We start from the raw sequence: 19,469 nt of genomic DNA, 5'->3' as shown, positions 1-19,469 counted from the left end.
TTTTTCTTTTTTTTCTTTTTGAGAATCTTCCTTAAGTTGTGTATATGTATATAAAAAAATATATAAAAAGATGGTGTCGGTGCTGGGGGGCTGGTTCTAACCCAAGGTGGTGCTGTTTTTGTTGTCCCGTAGATCATTTTACCTTTTATGATGACAGTGGTACATGGGAGACAGGCCAGAAAACATGAGCTTAATGGATATCACTAAAATGTTCTCCATGCTCCAGCCCAGAGAAGATGAAGATGACAATGGAGAAAGCGAGGAGCTGAACCGAGCAGTGTCCGAGGACAATTACCAAACCCTAGACAAGCTCTTGTCCCAGGACAGGTACAAGAGGGTCATCAACCGCCGGAGTGGCTGGGGGGTGCCCAGCACCCCGCTGCGCCTGGCTGCCACCTGGGGCCGCGTCAGGAGCGTTAAGGTCCTCTTGGCCCATGGGGCGGAGGTGGACAGCCTGGACGTCAAGGCTCAAACCCCGCTCTTCATGGCAGTCAGCAACGGCCACCGGGAATGCGTGAAGGTCCTCCTGGATGCAGGGGCCAGCCCCATCGGCAGCATCTACAACAACTGCTCGCCGCTGCTCATTGCCGCGAGGGACGGCAATGTGGACATCCTGCAGCAGCTCCTGGACCATGGCGCAGAAGCCAACGTTCACGCGAGGGTGCCCGTGTGGGCTGCCAACTCGGTGACTTGCTCCGGTCCCCTCTACCTTGCCGCCGTGTACAGGCATCTTGAGTGCTTTAAGATGCTGTTGCTTTACGGTGCCGATCCCAACTATAACTGCACTGAGGAGAGCGTGATTGCCCAGATCAAGGAGCCCAAGACTCTGCTGGAAACCTGCCTGAGGCACGGCTGCGGGAGTGAGTTCATCGAGCTGCTCATTGACTTTGGAGCCAACGTCTACTTGCCCAACGTCAGGGCAGAGGAGACGGCACCCCGCAGCAAGGGGCTGGAGCTGCTGCTGCAGGCAAGAGGTAATCTGTGCGCGTGGCCCTGGGGCTGGAACGATCCTGATTATGCTCGTTTGGGTGTGAGCTGTTTCAGATCCCTCTTCCCTTTCCCTCTGCTTCCCAACAGCCTTACTCTGGCTTTCCTGCGAGCCTCAGCTCCCTTTGCAGCATCACCTGACTGCGTGGGTCTCTCCAGCCTTAAACTATGGAGTTGAGTGCACTGCTTCACTCTGCACCCTTAGAGCTGCGTCCCTGCACTGCTTCACTCTGCACCCTTACGTTATTTATGTCACGTTATTTATGGGCTCCTTATGGAATCTATTCATCAATGTCTATTAATTAGGCGGTGGGGCATCTCCCCGGAGGGGCATTAGGGCTTCGAATGGGCCAGGCAAAGCGCCGGGCATGGACCGTGGGGAGCTGGGGGGTCTTCCCTCCTCCTGTGATTGCTGCATCCAGGCCAGAAAACCCACCTCCGACACCACACAGAGCAGAGGACATCGCAGGCTTGTGGAGAACAGGTCCCCCACTGGTGGTTAAATCTGGTGGGCACCGCAGGAAACTCCTAAAACAATTTGCTGGGATCTTGGGGAGGGTGTCATGGGAGGGCTCGTTTTCAGGGTACACCCACCAAATACCCCCCAGTTTCCTCTGCCGGCTGCAGCTGGAGGCAGGTGATCTTGTTCGGGGTTTGGGCTGTGACTCGGTGCAGCCACCACATACACTGATGTGGGTATCGGCCCTCTCTCACTCACCGCGGCATCTACTTTTCATGAGTATTTCTAGACGTTTGCTAGAGAAGCTGCTTTTGATGCAGGTCCTCACTGCGGCCGGTGCTGGTTTGGAGCACACAGGGGTTCCGGCAGCCTGTTTTTTCTACTTAATAGAGCAGAAAAAAGTTTGTTCACTTGATCTGTCGGGTTAAAAGCTGCTCATTGCCATTCCTCTCCTTCCTGCTGCGCAGCTGCGGCTCTTCTGTACTCCCTATGTCCGAAAAGCTTCTTTCTCCATGGTGGTGGAAGATTTCACCTCCATACACCCAACTCCTGTGATACGCATGCTGCAAAGCTCGTGGCTGAGCACGCAGCAGAAACAGCCCCAGCACGGCATTGGCTTTGGTCTGTCCATGTCCCGGGCTGGAAGGGGAGCGGCGCTGCCTGCCTTGAGGGTAACCACCGCGTTTTTCCTCCTTCTCCTGACGCAGCTCATCCCAAGTCCTTGATGTCTCAGTCCAGGCTGGTGACGAGACGCCTCCTGCAGCGGGCTGGCCGCCTGCATGCGCTCAGCGAGCTGGACATCCCCACGGTGCTGGCCAACTACCTCCGCTACCAGCCGTGACACGTGGCCCCCAAGGGACCTGCCCCCCGAGGGACGCCTGCCCCCGAGGGACGCCTGCCCCCGAGGGACACCTGCCCCCACGGGGCCAAGCACCCACAAAGCTGCTCCGACGCCCGTGCGTTGTGGAACTGCCATGAGTTTGCGGTCGGAAAGTATTCCTCGCTCGCTCGGTGTCTCCAAAACAGCAGTGCCAGTGTGGAAGTGTGGGGAGGGGGAAACAGGAGAGACCCCTCAGCTCCTGCCTGGTGGCCCGGCGGTGGGGCAGGGTCTGCTTTGGGTGGTTTTGGCTGGAACCCCCCTTTGCCGAGGGATTTTCACTGCGGGTTGATGCTGTTGGGGAAGGGGCTGGGAAAAGGTGCAGAGGGTGAGGAGCAGAGGCTGCTTTACCCCCTGCCCGCCTGGGGGGTGGGGTGGGAAGGAGCAGGGGGGGCCACCAGGCCTCGTGCCAGCTGCTGCCCCCCCAGTGCGGCCTGGGCTGCGCTGAGCCCCCTTCCCCTGAGGGCTCCCACCAGACCCCCTCAGGCCGGTAGCCCAGCGCTGGTGGCCGGAGCCTGGACCTGGCCGTGTGCCACCACCACAGCGTCACCATCCAGGGCGCGAAGCCAGCGTTCCCGGGGCAGCACCGGGGGTCCCCGACCCCGACCCCCTGCCCCAGCTCTGCCCCCTCGCCCCAAAAGTGCTTTGTGTGATGGCCGAGGGTCTTTTCTGCCTGGGTTTTGTTTGGTTGTGGTGGATTTTTTTAATTAAAAGTGTCATTGCTATATTCTTATTAAACTCTGGTGGCCTGTTTGGTGGAACGCCCTCGGGGTCCGGCAGCACTGGCCCGCTGAGGGGCTGCAGGGAAGTGCCATGGCCGGGGGGTGGCGGTGGGGTTGGGGGCTGGGCCTGGTGCTGGGCACCCCGGGGACAGGGACAGGGATGGGGACGGTGACAGGGACAACCCACCCCAGAGGCTCGGATGCTGGGGGTCGCCCCCCCCCAGCGCTGGCAGCTGCCACGGTGTGAGCTGCAGGCTCCGCACTGCTGTGGGGATGCGGCAGGATGCAGCCCCCCAGCCCCAGCGGCACCGCAAGCCACGTGGGGGCAGGGGGGCTCCAAGGTCGCACCCCACGACGCACAGGCGTGCATCGTGTTATTTACGGGCTCGTTATGGAACCTGTTCATCAGTGTCTATTAATTAGGCGGTGGGGCATCTCCCGGGGGGGGCGTTAGGGCATCGAACGGGCCGGGCAAAGCGCCGGGCATGGACCGTGGGGAGCTGGGGGGTCTTCCCTCCCCCTGCCCCTGCAGTGGCCACTGCTCCGGGGGGCTGGTAGTGGCCTGAGGGACCAGCGGGAGCGTGGGTGACCCCAGCAGGAGCTGGAAGGTTCCAGCATGGGGGAAGCTCCGTTCCAGGGGGCCGCACACGCCCTGCTCCCAGGGGGTGGGGGCTGCTGCTGGGGTCCCTGCTGCACCCGCAGCCCCCGGCCTGGTGCATGGGGATGGGGGGCCTCCAGGGTCGGGGGTGGGAGCTGGGGGTGCGTGGGTGGGTGTCAGCCGGAGGGTGGGGATCAGTGGGTGGGTGCAAGCTGGGGGTGGGTGGGTGGGTGTGAGCTGGGGGTGCGGCAGTGGGTGGGGGTGAGCTGGGGGGGACACTGGGTGTGCAGTGGGTGGCAGGAACTGGGGGTGCGGTGGTGGGTGGGTGTCAGCCGTGAGTGGGTGGGTGGGTGTGAGCTGTGGGCGTAGCAGTGGGTGGGGGTGAGCCGGGGGTGAGTGCGCGGGGGTGAGCTGGGGATGGGTGGGTGTCAGCTGGGGGGGGGGGGGGAACTGGGAGTGCAGTGGGTGGGTGGGGGCTGGGGCTGTGCTAGGGTGGGTGTGAGGGGGGTGGTGGTGGTGGGTGGGTGTCAGCCATGCATGGGGGGGGTGAGCTGGGGGGGGTGTGAGCTGGGGGGGTGTGAGCTGGGGGGGTGTGAGCTGGGGGGTGTGTGAGCTGGGGGGGGTGTGAGCTGGGGGGTGTGTGAGCTGGGGGGTGTGAGCTGGGGGGTGTGTGAGCTGGGGGGTGTGAGCTGGGGGGGTGTGAGCTGGGGGGGTGTGTGAGCTGGGGGGTGTGAGCTGGGGGGGTGTGAGCTGGGGGGGTGTGAGCTGGGGGGGTGTGAGCTGGGGGGGTGTGAGCTGGGGGGTGTGAGCTGGGGGGGTGTGTGAGCTGGGGGGTGTGTGAGCTGGGGGGTGTGTGAGCTGGGGGGGGTGTGAGCTGGGGGGTGTGTGAGCTGGGGGGGGTGTGAGCTGGGGGGGGTGTGAGCTGGGGGGGGTGTGAGCTGGGGGGTGTGTGAGCTGGGGGGGGGTGTGAGCTGGGGGGTGTGTGAGCTGGGGGGGGTGTGAGCTGGGGGGGTGTGAGCTGGGGGGGGTGTGAGCTGGGGGGTGTGTGAGCTGGGGGGGGTGTGAGCTGGGGGGTGTGTGAGCTGGGGGTGTGAGCTGGGGGGTGTGTGAGCTGGGGGTGTGAGCTGGGGGGTGTGTGAGCTGGGGGGAGTGAGCTGGGGGGGTGTGAGCTGGGGGGTTTGTGAGCTGGGGGGTGTGTGAGCTGGGGGGTGTGAGCTGGGGGGTGTGTGAGCTGGGGGTGTGAGCTGGGGGGGTGTGAGCTGGGGGGTGTGTGAGCTGGGGGGGGTGTGAGCTGGGGGGTGTGTGAGCTGGGGGGGGTGTAAGCTGGGGGGGGTGCGAGCTGGGGGTGCAGCAGTGGGTGGGGGTGAGCCTGGGGGGTGGTGGGGTGTCAGCGGCGGGGGGGGGGAAAGTACTGGGAGTGCCAGGGTGGCAGGAGCGCGGGATGCGGCGGTGGGTGGGTGCGTGTGAGGGTAACACACCGCGACGGTGCCACCCCCGCGGCGCGCGCGGGGCCCTGTCCCGGCTCCCCGCCCGGCACACACGCGCTGTCACGCGGGGGCGCCCGCGTCACGGCAGCGCCCCCCGCCCCCCGCGTCACCCACCGTCACGGCCACCCGCGGCGAGGCGGCCCCGCGCCACGGCCCCGCCCCCCCACACCGCACGCGCTGCCACCCGCGTGTCCCGCTGTCACCCGTGGCCCCGCGCCGGCGGCCCCGCCCCGCGGGCCCCACCCCCTCCAGCCCCGCGGCCCCGCCCCCTGCGTCACGCAGGCCCCGCCCCTCGCGGCCGCGCCGGCCGGACCCGCTGACCCGGGGCCACTCGCCGGCGGCCCGGGCTGGCCCCGCCGCCCCGCTCCGCCCCCGGGCGCCCGGTAAGTGCAGGGGGGGGCCGGGCCGAGCCGAGCCGCCGCTTCCCCGCGGGTGGGCGCGGGCCACCCCTGTGCCCGCCGGGCGCTTCCCCGCGGCTCCTCCTGCGGGCCGGGGCCTCCCTGCCGGCCCGGCTTCCCCTCCCCTCCCCGCCGCCCGGGGCGGCCGCGCCTTCCCGCCTCCCGCGGGCCCGGCGAGCTGAGCGGCAGCGCCGGGGCCGGGCGGGGCCGGGGAGCCGGGGCAGGGCCGGGGGCTCGGGCCGCGCTGCCGCCAGGCCGGGCCGGGGGTGGACGGAGGGGCCGGGCCGGGCCGCAGCCCTTCTCGCCCCTCGCCCGTCCCCGCTGCCCCGGCAGGCCCAGCCCCGCTGGGCGAGGGGACCCGCCAGCTTTCCTCGCTCTGTGCTGGCTTTTTGTTTTTACCCCCCCCCTCCTATTTTTCGAAATCCGTTTTGAGGGTGTTCGCACCCGGTGCCTTTACGTTTCGCACGCCCATAGATAGGTACTGCCTGGCCGTGGCGGCGGCCGCTGGTGCCAGCGGAGCCGTGGCCAAATAATTTTCAAATTGAATTTTTTAAATCTCGCTTCTGTCTCGGTTCGGCCCCCTCCCCCTCCAGGGCGCCCTGCGCGCAGGGACACGCGTGTCACCTAGCCAGCACCGCGGGGGGCTGCGGGCCTCGGCCAGGCCGGGAGGAGTCCGGCGGGGGGGGGGGGGGGGGGCAGGGTGCCCGGGGAGGGGGGGGCTGGGTGTTCTGAGGGGGATGTTGGTGGCCGAGGGCGGGGGCTGCCAGCCAGCTGCTGACCTGAGTGGGGCGGGTGGACGCTGGGGGTTACCGTTAATTATAAAGGCAAAGCAGCGCTGCCATGTTCCCCAGGTTTGAGGGGAGAAAAAGAAATAAAATCTTAAATGTTAGGTTTGCTGTCGGCCTGCAGGAGCCAGAGGCCATCGTTTGGGTGTATTTTTATTTAGGATCCCTGGCTAAATGCTATGGAAAGCCTCGCCTTAGCAAGAGCTAAGCCCTGGGCATTATGGCTTGGCAGTGCATTATGATTTTTATTGCATTTGCTTTCCTCAACCTCATCTCTGTGAAAGAAACATTATTATTTTAGTTCTGCTGTTGCTGACATCAATCCAGATCAAATTTAAAACCTACCTTTCTGCTTTTGAGATAATCTGCTCAAGGTGGTTCATAGTGGGTATTTTTAATGCAATTCTTTCTCGCTGGACAGGTAATTTCCAAAAACAATTGAAATCTTCTAAAAAAAAATAATCTAGTAAACAGCTTTCTTCCTGGACACATGCTCAGGGTATGGGCCACGTCCTGGTCCAGCTCTGTGTGACAATGCTCCCTGTATCTTGGCCTGAGGTCTGGGAGAGCTGGAAGTGGGGTTTGGCAGGTGTCGGTCCCTGCTCGCTGGAGCAGCCTGTGTCTCCCTGCTCAAAAATGGCTGGTGACCGAACCTGACTGGCCCAGTGGCAAAAAAGGCTGGGCAGCTGAAGGAGATGGAGTGAAGGGTGGCTCAGGGTTTGGGCAGGAGAACAGAGATGGCAGCTGAATGGAGACACCTGGTTTTCCTGTACTTGCAAACTTTCAAATTTCAACATTGTGATGTTTTTGTGCCCAGCTTTGAGTGGAGGGAGCTGAGCAGCTGTTGGAGACTCTTGCAGCTCCAGTTCCAGCTGGTGACGAAGCTCTTCGTCTCGTGACACCTCTGCCTCTGGCTTTGCACCGTCTGCTGCTGTCTCCTCACTTCTCTCCCCTGTCTCTTTGCTTTAGATCAGCTGCGATGCTTCAATCTCTGCGCCCAGAAGAGAACTTTGCTACCAAAATCATTGTTTCCAGCTGGATGCACCTGAAGTGACCAGTGGCCATGGAAACGGGCTGCACGGAGGAGCCTGCCTGGACCAGATCACAGTCGGTGGTCTGCGGGCAGCGGGAGGGAAGCAACCAGCAGCAGGCGGAGAACGGGGACGGGCTGCCTGAGCAGGGCAATGCCTCCGTCGCAGCTGGGGAGCTGCAGCAGCCTCAGCCACCCCCTGGCAAGCTGAAGAAAACGGCTTTCAAACTGTTTGGAGGGAAGAGGAGCATCTGTACGTTGCCCAGTTTCTTTGGAGGCAGAAACAAAGGCCAGGGGAAGGTAGCCTCTAAAAAGGGCCTCAGTAAGTGTAAGACCCACGACGGGCTCAGTGGTGCTGCGTATGACAAGGGCAGTGGGGCGCAGCTGGAGAGCCCTTTGGAGGGCAGCAGGGACTTGCATCCTTGCCCTTTGCCAAGTTCCCAAAGTGCTCACTTGGCCATAGACGCCAGCACCAAGTTTGATTTTGGCCAGCAGGACAGCTCTCCACCTGGGAGTATTGAGGGATGTGAGAAAAAGCCCAACGGAGATAAGTCCTCCTTTCCCAGACCCAAAAAAGGCCTGAAAGGGTTTTTTAACAGCATCCGGCGTCACCGGAAGAGCAAGGTTGCTGAGTGCGAGAAAGCGGAGCTCTCCGAGTGGACCAGGGACACAGAGGAAGCCAGCAAAGCTCCTGATGTGGGAGTGGAGAGCCAAGGGGCTGCGGAGGAAGGGGGACTAGGACCTGTCCCTCTTGCCGCGGGCTGCTTGGGCAGCTCGGAGGATGACCGCTTGGTGGGCACAGCTGCCAACTGTGGTGAGGCTGCCGAGCCTAGCTGTCTCGCAGCTGATGAAGGCAGCTCTGAGGGCGACATGGTGGTGATGTCGGGGAAGAGGGATGTTCTGGGTATGAAATCAGAGGCTGACACTGTTGCCTGTGCAGAGTTTGACCACAGCAATCTGCTGCTGGCTTTTCATCCAGACTTCATGGACAACGACCCTCCCTGCCTACACTCTGGGGACCTGCTAAATCTCATCTTGGGAGACGTCACATCCCTGAAGAGCTTTGATTCCCTGACGGGGTGTGGTGATGACATTGCTGAGCCTGACATTGCTGAGAGCACCATCTCTGTGGAGCGCAGCAGAGATGCCGTTAAACGGAGCTCCTGCCTGGTCACCTACCAGGGTGGTGGGGAGGAGATGGCTATACCTGAGGAGTCGGAGGAGTACCTCCACCAGATGTGGAACAGCAACGTGGCAGGGGACAGGAGCTACGGAGCTCAGGTGTCGAGCAGCAGTTTGGAGACACATGCCTCGCACGAGGCGGAAGCCCACCCCTACGTGGGGGATGCGATGGATGGTGTTGACCTTCTGACGCCGCAGAGTGATCAGCAAGAGTCTGCCCCTAATAGTGACGAGGGTTATTACGACTCCACCACCCCGGGGCCAGAGGATGAAGCTGGAGATGGGCTTAGTGAGATGAAGAAGGACCGTCTTCCCAGAGATAGTTACAGCGGTGATGCACTTTATGAGTTTGACGCACTAATGAGTCCCTCTCATGGGGAGGAATCTCTGTTCGAGAGCAAAGTCTCACGCCCGGGGATCTTCAGCTACTTCTTGGACTTCTGCCTCCCTGCTGAGAAGAGCCTGGTCCAGATGATGGATCAGAAAAGAGGGGTGATGGAAACGGAAGAAGAGCGACTAGCAGCCATTCAGAAGGAGCTGCTGTACTGGGAGCTGCAGGGGGAGCCTGTCTTGAAACGACTTGATATTACCAGCAAGGAGAAGTGTCCCCGGGAGAAGCAATGCGTTGAATGTAAAACTAGAGCAGCCAGCTCAGTTGGCAACAATCAGAGTGGCCTTGGTAGTGAGCAGGTGGCCTCGCACGCCCCAAACAAGGGTGTGAATGGTGGGGTTTTGGTGGCTAGAGCTGAAAATCCAGAGTGGAGGGATTTTCCAGGGACTCTGTGTCCAGAAAACTGTTACAACAGCCAAAAAGCCCAAGGAAGTTGCCTTATTCAGCTCACGAAGAACAACCTGGGGTTTGATTCGGACCCCGAATGTGGGTTGTTTGGGGGCTCCATCCACGGTGGCGTGGCCCCAGCCAAAGCAGGGACGTTCCCCAGCTACAGACTCCCAGAGCAGGAGCGTGGCCCTGGAGCAGAGACCACCTCTGACAAGCCCCAGGTGGGCAGCGAACACGAGCCTGAGCACACTGTGAGCTTCTCACAAGCGCTAGTGGAGTTTGCCAGCAGTGGGACCCTCTTCTCCAGCCTCTCTGAAAGTCTGGGGAGCTCTGCCTCCGGCTCTTCCTTCACCCAGAACCTCCCTGCTCTCCCCACCATGGTCACCTTCGACGTTGTCGATGTGGAGCAGGAAGGAGAAGGGGAGTGTGAACAGCACCCCGAGATGAACGCTGGTGAGGACATTGCCGAGGCCTTTGATGATGGCTATGGACAGAAAGAGTCGTTGGCTGAATGTGACGAGAGAATGTCCCCAGGGTACACCCTGGGCTCCTTCCAGAGCTGCAACTGGGGTGTCGCCAGCCTGCCCCGCCACCTGCGCCTCCACGGGCTGAGCCCCTCCATGCCAGCACCGCTCTCTGTCGACCGGAGGAGCCGGTCGCTTGACACGGAGAGCCTGGAGTTTGAGCTTGCTGACTCACAGGTTGCCAAGAGCGGCCCCCAGCTGAGCCGGCTCTGGTCAAAGCGGGAGGGTGGCAAAAAGGACTCGGGTGGAGCGAGGAGGAGCAGGAGCAAGGAGGAGGGTGAGCTGGCAGCTGCTGATGGTGGCTTGAGCTGGCCAGGCTTGCAGCACCTCCAACATGACACTGACGCAGCTGCCGGGGGGATGAAGCACTGGGGTTTCACTCCAGCCGCTGCCGTGGAGAGTAACTGGGAGCCGTCGGAGCAGTCAGGCACCGTGTCCCCTTTCCTGCCTCTTTCCCAGAGCATCACTGGAGAGACAATGGACAGGTGGCCTCAAGAGCCAGAGCTGAACAGGCTCCCGCTCAGGCCTTCCAATTTACCTCTGCAGACCGACACCAGGTGGTCCCAGGAGGTGGCTGGTTCCTACAGGTACCGTGGAGAAGTCACCACCAAAAAGCTGGCCTGCCTGTTACCCCTGGGGGAGACAGAGCCTGAGCTGCCCCCAGGCTTTAGTTTCTCTTGCTCCCCAGAGAAACGCGTCAAGTGCAAACCCGTTGGCATCGCCCAGGGCATGCCTCAGCATCCCAGCAGTGCCACCGATGCCGTAAGCAGCCCCGAGCACTGCGGAGAGCCCCTGAAAGGCAGAGCTGCCCCCAGCCACACACTGCCAGCCGGCTGCCGGAGCGCTGCCGTGAATGTTGCTGAAGCCGAATAGCTGCGCCGGGGAGGGTGTGAAAAGGGTTGTGAAGGGCAGGGAGGGAGGAAAATGTTAGCGAGCAATTTGTGAGAGTGACTTTATAATTTAGACCTGGGCTGATCAGATGCACTCCTCTCCCACAGCCGTGGTACGTGGTCTTGCTGCTGTGATGCTCTGGTGGGGTTCGGAGCCGCCTCCGGGATTCGTACGTTAACACTGAGGCACTTTCTTGTTTTCCGGCGCGAGCCGCCACGCTCCTGAACGCCAAATGCAGTAGCAGCCACCAGCGTGCACTCACGTTGCTGCTAAAATAAGAGCTGGGAATGGACCCATCGCTAGCACGGCGGGTTTGGGGGTTTTCTGCAGGATTGGAGCTGATAGAGCAAGTCTTGGGGAAACTTTTGAGAGAAATTGGGTTTCTTCTTCCTCTTCTTGGTGAAATGTTTTGGTTCAGACTCTCTTTGAATGTCTTCCATCTCAGTCTCGATTTGGGGAGGCTGAGAGGAAGGATACCAGTTATTTCCAGAGCGAGGATGGGAGGCGAGTCAGCTGAAAGAGGGCTTTGCAGTAATGTTTTTATTTTTATTTTTATTTCCCCTTGCCCCAAAGGAAAGCAGGAGCTTTTGTGTGTGTGCTGGTAATGTTTTCCAGGTCTAGTTTTAATTTGCTCAAAGATACTGTGCTTGGAGAGATGTGCTGTCAATGGTGTCCCTTTTAAGAACAAAGTGTCCGTCCCTTCTTTGTCATGGTCTGTCTTCACAGTGCGTAATTCTCCGTTAAAGCCTTTCCCGTGTTTTGTCCCACGCTCCTTGCCTCTCCCGGCCCACGACCACAGGGACAAGGTCTTTGAAATAAGCTAAATTGGCGTTGTGCCTGTAGCTGTGAAGTTGCAGATGCTGTTGCTTTCTTCAAAAGGAAGTTTAGTGGGTTGTTTGTTTTTTTTAAAGAAATATTTTACAGTTGTTTTCTTTGCATAAATTCATAGGAGGAAAGTATTCTGTTCAATGGGATACAGGATGTAACGCAGCCTAAATTGGGCTTCACAACTTCTTCCTCCTAACTGGAGGGAACAAAAAAGCTGGAGGTTGCTGCAGGTTTTGTGTTTCTTTTTCCTCTTTGAAGGAGTGTGGAGGAGGGTTGTGAGCTGTGGGGGCAAACTTTGAGGAGGTTGTACGAGCAAGCTTTTGGAAACATCTCCTCCAGGCTGTTGGTCCTTGTGTCCTCTGTGACCTCAGACATGCTTGTCCCTAAACCAAACCTCCCTGTCCATGGCCTACAAAGCTTCTCCCTCCTTCTGTCCAGGCTCTGTATTCTGATTTTAATTCAGTTACCGATGATTATTTTTGTTCCCAGCCCCAGTTGCCTGTTTTCTGCTTTTCTTTGCAACAGAGTTTGTAGCATTAAAAAAAAAAATATTCATGAACTGGAAATGTCACCAGAGTTCCCTCCCCTCTCCGGAGCAAAGTGCAGGGTGAAGGGCTGGGCAGAGCCACCCCAACTCACTTTTCCCGCAGGCTCCTGCCCGCGGCCGGTAACCCCCTGCTGCTCTCTCTGCCCGCAGCCCCGTACGGACATGGCTCTGGTTGGAAATGTCAGCAGCTCCCTGGCATCGCTGTGTTTACAGGCACAAGGGGATGGGTTGGGGTCTTTTTATTTCCGCCTCCCAAGCAAAATGAGGTCCCGGTATTTCTTTTTGCAGTGAAATTCCTTACTGCTCTGTCCTTGTATATCTGTGAAGGAGCGGGGAAGGGCAAAGCTTTGCTTGCCTGTGGTTTGACTCACGTATGTGTCATCTTTCCTGACCAGCCTGCTGAGGCTGGAGTAGACCCATCTGTGTATCCATGGGCTTAAACCTTAAGTTTTCAGTATTTTCCTACCAGTCCTGCTGCAGGGTGCTGCCGCAGGAACCTGCTGTGCCACGTTTCTTTTCTCCTGTCTCTCTGTGGGGTTTTCGTGGAACAAACCCGGGTCTTGATGCCGCTCCCGCTCCGCATCCCTCACCTGGAGAGGAGAACGCGGTCGGCCGGCCGGTGGCAGGTCCCCTCGCCTCAGGGTTGTGAGTGCAGTCTCTCGTTAGCACAGCACGTGACCATCTGCTAATGAATATTGTCTAATTGGAACAGGCTCCCCTCTTGCTCGCAGTAAGGACAGGGCTGGTCTCGGCACTGCACATCTCACCGCCACTCACGGAATGAAAACCACGAGCAAATACTGCTGGCGGCGTCACGCGGACAGGCACGCACAGTAATTGCTTGGCCTGAGCAGCAGCCCCTTGCTGTTTTTTTAATTACTATTTTATTTTAGCGTGTCACCAAAGGCATCTTGAGGGTTAAGGGGGTTTTGCGTAGCGTTTTGTTTAGGCATGGTGCAGCCTTGGCCAAAGTCTTGGTGAGGTATGAAAGTGTCTCGGTGCTAAAATGAATGTTCAGTTGCAGATGCATGTCTCTAGGAATAATTCTTTCGGTTGTAGGTACGTAGGGGAAGGGCTTAGTTCTAGACTCAAATGAGTGAAAGCAATACAGCCAGGACTTGATAATCTGACTTTATACCAAAGGTTTCTCCTCTTAACTCAATGTGAACTAATTGAAGCAAATATCTATTGATTTAAAATGAGTTTTCTAAAAGCATTTTTGGAGCTAATTTGCTGGATTATTGGCGTATTCTGCTCCATTAACCCAAAGAAATAAGATTTTTCAGTATGCTAACTCAGCCCGTCAATTGTTGCTGCCACAGGCAGATTGGATTTCACTGCCTGACGTACTGCTCTTCCTAAAGTACCTGTCTGTCCCGGGATAAATAGGACCAGATCTTCTGGCCTTGATCTGGATCAAGCTGTTAGTCAAATACTGCCTTACCCAAGGAACTCAAATTTGAGAGTGCTAATTGAGGCTTTTTATAAAAAAGGGCTTCCAAACCAGAAATAAGTCATAGAAGTCAGGAATAGCAGATTGTCTTGCCAAGATATTAAGGAAAACCTTCCCTTGAGGAACTTGCCCGAGTATGTCCCTTCCAGGGAAGGTCTTGCCTTGAAAGTGATGAATTACGGCTGTTAACTTGCGAGGAAACCACTGCCGTTCGGGTCAGTCTACCAAGTAATTCTGTATTGCATTTTGGGGACTTTGGGGTTGGTTTTTTTTTGTTTGTTTGTTTTTATACACATAAGAAAATGGTCGATTTTATCTATTTTTGTATAGTTTTGCATTTTATATTCATGGGGAAATTTTATGGACTCTTATTTTACTCGTGTGCGTTGTCTTTCAAAGTGGTGTGGTTTACCGTTCCGATGGAGAAAAGGCAATTCTTGCTGCTGCTGCTGCCACTGCCCGTGCAATGCAAGGAAACCACCTCGCTCCTCATATCCTCCTGTAACGTGCTGTTCTGCTGCGTGTCCAGGGCCAGCTCCCAAACCCAGCAGCCGGTCCGTTACCAATACACACACTCTCGCTTTCACACACTGCTGAGATGTCTTTGTGTTAATCCTGCTTTGTCACACTAGTCAACTGTTCTTTCTTTTTTTAAGCATTGTTTCTAATCTGAATTTGTGGACTTTGTGATTTATTTTTTTCCCCCCCCTGAAGGTATTGCTGACCATCTTTAAACCAGAAACCCGCAAATTTCAGTTGCGGCTTTTCCTTCTGGTTGCTTAAATTATTTTATCCAAAACTGGGGCTTTTCTTTAATCCACAGACAGGAGATGCTGTTGGTTGGTGCATGGTGATGCTCTTGAATCTGGTGACAGGTTTCCTCTCCCCTTGGTGCTCCCTGGCCAGGTTGGGAGCTCAGTTTTTGCCCTGGCACAGGCAGCATCGCCTTCTCCGTGTGTGAGGATTGCTCTTTAAATAATCCTGGGGTCCATACGGGATTAACGGGGTGTTCCACCTTCTCCTCCTCTCCTGCCACGCCAGGCTGGAGCCGGGGGAGCTCCAGCCCTGTGCCGCCTGCATTGCCAGCATCGGTCAAGCATCTTCCTGGAATAATGCTGCCTTGAATTTTGGGATCAAAAATGCAAGGAGAGCTTCTGGTAAGCTAAGACCCAACACTAGTTAATGTGGCTCTTCTTGCTTTTGTTTTTTATTGAGTTGAATGAATATGCTGCTTTGTTTGTGTGACTCTGTAGGAGTTGTGTCCCTGCAGAGTTTGCAACCCTGCGCGGGGTGTAAGGGCTGAAATAACTTCTCTGCAGAAGGGCAGGGTGATTAATTGGGCAGACAAGAACAATGTCAAACAGTGACATGCAAGAAGAAAATTAAATGCTGAAAAGCTAAAAGATTACAGCCAAAAGCCAACTTTGTCACCTTCTCTCTCCGCCCGCCAGTGCCAGCAGAGATGGCAATTGCTGCTGAGCCATTTGGCTGTGCATAGATTTTTATGTCTTTTAATTAAATAGCTCTTCACCTAATGGCAATTTTTAAATTTTTTTCTCAGATGGGTTTGGCCTCGTTCCCAGCATGGGGACTGGAGGGGCAGGTGGCTCAGCAAACATTCCTGGGGTGCTCGGACCCGCGCTGCATTTCACATTCCCTCCACCTCTTAATTTTGCAGCTCCCTCCTCTCCAGCTGGGGCTGCCTGCTCTTCTTGCTGGTATTGAATCATCCTAGAAGCTACGCTTGGGTGAAGTGGTAAATTAAAAAAAACCCTCTTGGTTCTAAAGAAAAAAAAAATTAGCCCTTGTCCCAGGTCAGCCCGTGCGTCCCCGCTGCCTCGTGCTGCGGGTGGCTGCAGAGCTGGTCTGCAGGCGCCCTGGGAGCAGAAGCGGCTCCTCCCAGGTGACTGACTTATCTGAATTTTGGGGTTGGTTTTTTTTTGTTTTCTTTCTGGTCTCATTGCTATTAGTCCTTTAAACTTTTTAATGTATTGATTGTGTTTTAAAATGAATGTTCCTTTCACTGAACTCTAAGGAATAAACCAGATTTTTAGAGAACATTGGATTTCACTTGTGGTTTGTTTTTTTCCATTGCTTATTTTATGCTTGATTTAATCTTTTCCTTTTCCCTCCTCTCCTGTCTCTTGATTATTTGCAAGTGAAGCGGCTTTTTCAGTGGGAGAAGGCAATAGAAGAGATGCTGTACAGAGCACAGCACAGCGCTGGTCCGTAACACGCTCCTCGGCCAAGCGCTGTGCCATTAAATGAACCCTGCAAAATACCCATCATTTAAGGCACCAGCCCCCAGTGTCAAATTTCCCATCATCGTTCCTCATCCTCTGCTGTTGCTGGAGTCAGTGGCAGCCAGGGCTGACGTGGGTGACAGGGAGCAGAGATCACCTGGCTCCAGGTTAGAGAAATGTCACTGGTGGGGTCCATCCTCGCAAGGTGCCAGTGGCTGCAGGTGAGCTGGCACACGGGCTCCTTCCTTTCCAGCAAAATTTATTGTGATGGAGAAATTCCAGTGGCATCCATGGGAGCAGGAAAACCAGCGGCAGCTTCGCCTCCCCCTGCCCTGCCCCATGCTACCCAGCTGGCCTCACAGGTAGGTCCCTTGGTATGGAACAGAAGGGATGGTTTTAATTTGGGTTTTTTTATTGTGCAATAAGCATTTCTAAGGGAATTTGTCAGCATTATTATTTAGTAGCACTAGTTTCCTGGTCTTTAAGTTGCTCCGAGCTGTCTCTGCTGCAGCCCTGTGACCCGCTGCCCCCAGGCTTTGGGCACAGCCTTGGGGGGAGGCATATGCTCACGGGCGCTGCTGGGAGCTGCGCCTGCCCTGGCTGATAACTGATAAATAGCTGATCCCTCCGATCGGTTTTAATTAACAGCCTCTCCAGCATCGCTTTGGGTGGTGAGGTGCTCGGGGGTGTGCAGCGGGGGCGAGGAAGCGCGTGGCAGTGAGGGATGGGGCAGGACGTGGAGGTGGCCGAGGCACCTGCTCTTCCCTGCACTCCAGCAGCTGCTTGAAAGAAATTCACGCTCCTGTGTTACTCCGCTTCTCCTGCTCTTCAGTGTCTGGCCTGGGTGGTTTCCTTGCTGGATTTCAGAAGGAAAACAGAAATAAGATGTGTTAAAACTCCCCGAGCGCAGTGATAGCTCTGAGCGGGTAGGAATGATGACCCGAGAGCGATGGGGCTGTCACCCCGTGTCACCCCATTTTGTGCGGGGGTCCGGGACCTCTCCCGCTGGTAACGGGGCGGCGGAGGGCTCACGGCAGACACAGCGCACCGCAAACTGGCTTCTCTGAAAATCAGCGAAGGACGAGGTGCAGACCAGAGGCCAGGTGAGGGGCTGGCAGTGGTGCGAGACGCTGGCTTGAGGCTCAGCTGCCTTCAGAGCAGCTTAAATGAGGCAGCTGGGGGAGAGGGGCTCTTGCCCCGGCCAGACGTTTGTGTTTGCGATGGCACCTTCCCCACTGGCCATGCGTTTGCCATGGGGTCCTGCTGCAGCGCTGCCGTGGCGGTGATGGTGGGTATCTCCAAAGGGTTGGTGCTGCAGGTTCCAGGACCATCGTTCCCACCCAGCCTGCCCTGAGCACCACCAGAGCTCCCTCTCGATCCCAGCAGTAGCTTGGGTGCTCCTTTACGTGCTCCTCGGGTACCTCCCAAGGCTTCAAAGTGCACGGAAAGGCCCAGGAGAAGAGTCCTGCTCCCCCTCCCTTCCTCGGGTAAAAAAATGAGTTTATAAAAAGCTGTAATTATCTGTAGTGCCTGATGAGCTGCTACATTGAGTCCGGAGTGGCCACAGAGGAGCCCTGGCTGCAAGGCGGGGGCCCTGGGGAGGGCTCTGTCCCTCCTGACTCCATCCCTTGGAGATTCCTGGCCAGCCACCACGCTGGAGGGAAGGGCCATCCTCTGCCACAGGGCTCGGGGTCTGCGAGCAGCCAGGGCTGTGTATCGCCTCTTCTGCTCCTTGTGCTGCACTGTTGCTGCTCCAAGCATCCTTAGCTGGGAGCGTCCTCCTTGAAAACTCTGACTTAGAGCGCTCCACTCAAAGCTCCCCCTCTGCTGCCCACGCCTTCCCCAATGTTGCGCCTCAGAGGACTTCCCTGTTCCATGCCCTAATTCCTCAGTGTTTCACTTTTAGGTACAAACAGGCAGTATGGTGGCTGCTGATTTTGCTCCTGGACCACCGGACGCGGCTGAGCATCAGCTGTCAGGGAAACCGCCCCGTGCCAGGCTCAGCAGGGCCACCATCAGCTGTCTCGCCTGGCTGCAGATGCTTGTAGCCGACGGAAAGCTTCAAAGCACTTCACCAGCAGACCTTGCACAACTTTGCACGGGTCACCCATTGACGCTCGATGCCTCCAAGGATGCAGCTGGGAACCAGTGGTATGATGGCAGGTGATAACCCCCACTTTTTATTGTAATAAAGAAAAGGTGGTGGAGAGGCTTGCGAGGAGGTAGCTGGAGCGCAGGTGTCTGAAGAGCTTTCTCAAGAGGTGAGTGCAAATGTCCTCTCCCTTTGGGCACAGCAGAGATGGTTCGGGGCCACCCCACGGCTGGGTCCCCCCTGGTCTGTGAGTGCCCCTGTGCTGCACCCAGGCCGCAGCCAAGGGTGTTTCAGCCGAATTAATACGTTTTGTCTTGAAGCTTCTTTTCTCCAAGCCTGGTGGAGAGAGGGAAATATGCGCTCGAGGGCTGTTTGCTGCTGCAGTTGGAGGAGATGCTGGGGGCTGCCACAGAGATCAGCGGGCAGAGGGGGACCACAGCCTGCACCCCTGGATTATTTGCTGCTGCATTTCAGCTGGGAATACTGGGGAGCAGGGAAGGGCTGGATGGAGCTGGGTGCAGCCTCCAGCAGCGCCCGAAGCCACGGTGCACTGGGTTGAGGCAGTGACTTTCCCTCTGGGTTTAAACAAGGGCCTTTGGGTTGCCTTGCTCCAGGGAGGAGGTTTGACTGTGTCACCAGGCTGATGTTAGTCACAGCTCTGGTAGGTTTTGCCCAAAGCAAGAGCTCGGGGAGAAGGCAAAGGGGGGTTTGAGCCAGGGGGTTGGGCAGCTCCCTCCCTGCTCTGTCCCTGACAGCCATCCCACGGGACCATGCGCTCGTGTGACCTCCCCATTGTGGTGATGGCAAGGGACAAAGGCAGCAGCTGAGGCCACCTCTGACAACAAGCAGAGAGGGACGAGGCCACTGGCCCAGCGCTTCTTCAGGGGGAGAAGCTCCTGATCATCCCTAATTGAATTTAGGGAGGAAAAAGAAGTACCCAGGCAGGGAAAGGGCAGAGGGCAGGTGCCAAATGCCACTGATTGATGAGCTGTAATTATTTTCCTTCATTTTAAACACAGGCAGAGGTCTGGAAGGTAATCAGCTGGGAAAAATGAAACGTGGAGCTGGGTCAGCGCTGCCAAGGTCTCTCCCCTGCCGAGGACGGAAACCTCATCCAGAAAGGGAAAAAAACCTGTTAAAAGGACGGGCAGGGGCGAGGGCTGTGCGCTGCTGGAGGGTTCCTGGAGGTCACGAGCTCAAATCTCATCGCAGTCTTCATACCCTCCCTCTGGACTTGTGATCCTGTCCCACCCCTTCGCAGCCCTCCAGGCTGTTATTCCAAGCATTCTTCCCGCATCCTACACGCTTTTCGGCTTAAAATACATTCCCCCAAGCACTCGGGTTGCCTTTCCAGATCCCATTTTTGAGGTCTAAGACTGCTAAAGCTGCAACGGCATTTTCTCTGGCGGGCAATGGCAAAGCCTGCTGCGCTGGCTGGGGTGCCCAGCAGGCACCGGCATTAGCTGGGGGACCGCTGGCAGTGCTCACGGCTGCGGGTGTTTCATACCATCCTGTCAGTGGTGCCTGGAGCGTATTCCCCTTGGCTTCACCTGCAGCGAGTACCAGCTCGCTGGCAGAGCGATG

The 19,469-nt window shown here is 57.4% G+C and overlaps 2 protein-coding genes across 2 annotated transcripts; both read left to right on the top strand.

Annotated features, from left to right (window-relative positions):
- The first annotated feature begins 138 nt into the window (after window positions 1-138).
- Window positions 139-2,288, top strand: ASB12 (ankyrin repeat and SOCS box containing 12). The gene is made up of 2 exons (XM_056359991.1): window positions 139-974; window positions 2,155-2,288. Exons 1-2 carry the CDS (start codon window positions 164-166, stop codon window positions 2,286-2,288), a joined length of 945 nt encoding a protein of 314 aa, XP_056215966.1. The 5' UTR covers window positions 139-163.
- Window positions 2,289-5,415: 3,127 nt separating this feature from the next.
- AMER1 (APC membrane recruitment protein 1) lies at window positions 5,416-15,608 on the top strand. Its single transcript, XM_056359932.1, has 2 exons — window positions 5,416-5,514; window positions 7,284-15,608. The coding sequence occupies exon 2, from the start codon at window positions 7,378-7,380 to the stop codon at window positions 10,702-10,704; it is 3,327 nt and encodes a 1,108-aa protein (XP_056215907.1). The 5' UTR covers window positions 5,416-5,514; window positions 7,284-7,377; the 3' UTR covers window positions 10,705-15,608.
- Window positions 15,609-19,469: the final 3,861 nt, after the last annotated feature.

This window comes from Falco biarmicus, chromosome 14 (genome assembly GCF_023638135.1).
Source record: "Falco biarmicus isolate bFalBia1 chromosome 14, bFalBia1.pri, whole genome shotgun sequence".
NCBI lineage: Eukaryota > Metazoa > Chordata > Aves > Falconiformes > Falconidae > Falco > Falco biarmicus.
Note: the sequence above shows the minus strand (reverse complement) of the source record. Positions and strands in the feature narration are given on the sequence as shown.

Bases quoted from the DNA above. Each gene is read 5' to 3' on its own strand.
- ASB12 (XM_056359991.1), top strand. From the start codon at position 164: ATGGGAGACAGGCCAGAAAACATGAGCTTAATGGATATCACTAAAATG. The intron at 975-2,154 runs GTAATCTGTGCG...CTCCTGACGCAG, and splicing joins GCTGCTGCTGCAGGCAAGAG to CTCATCCCAAGTCCTTGATG.
- AMER1 (XM_056359932.1), top strand. From the start codon at position 7,378: ATGGAAACGGGCTGCACGGAGGAGCCTGCCTGGACCAGATCACAGTCG.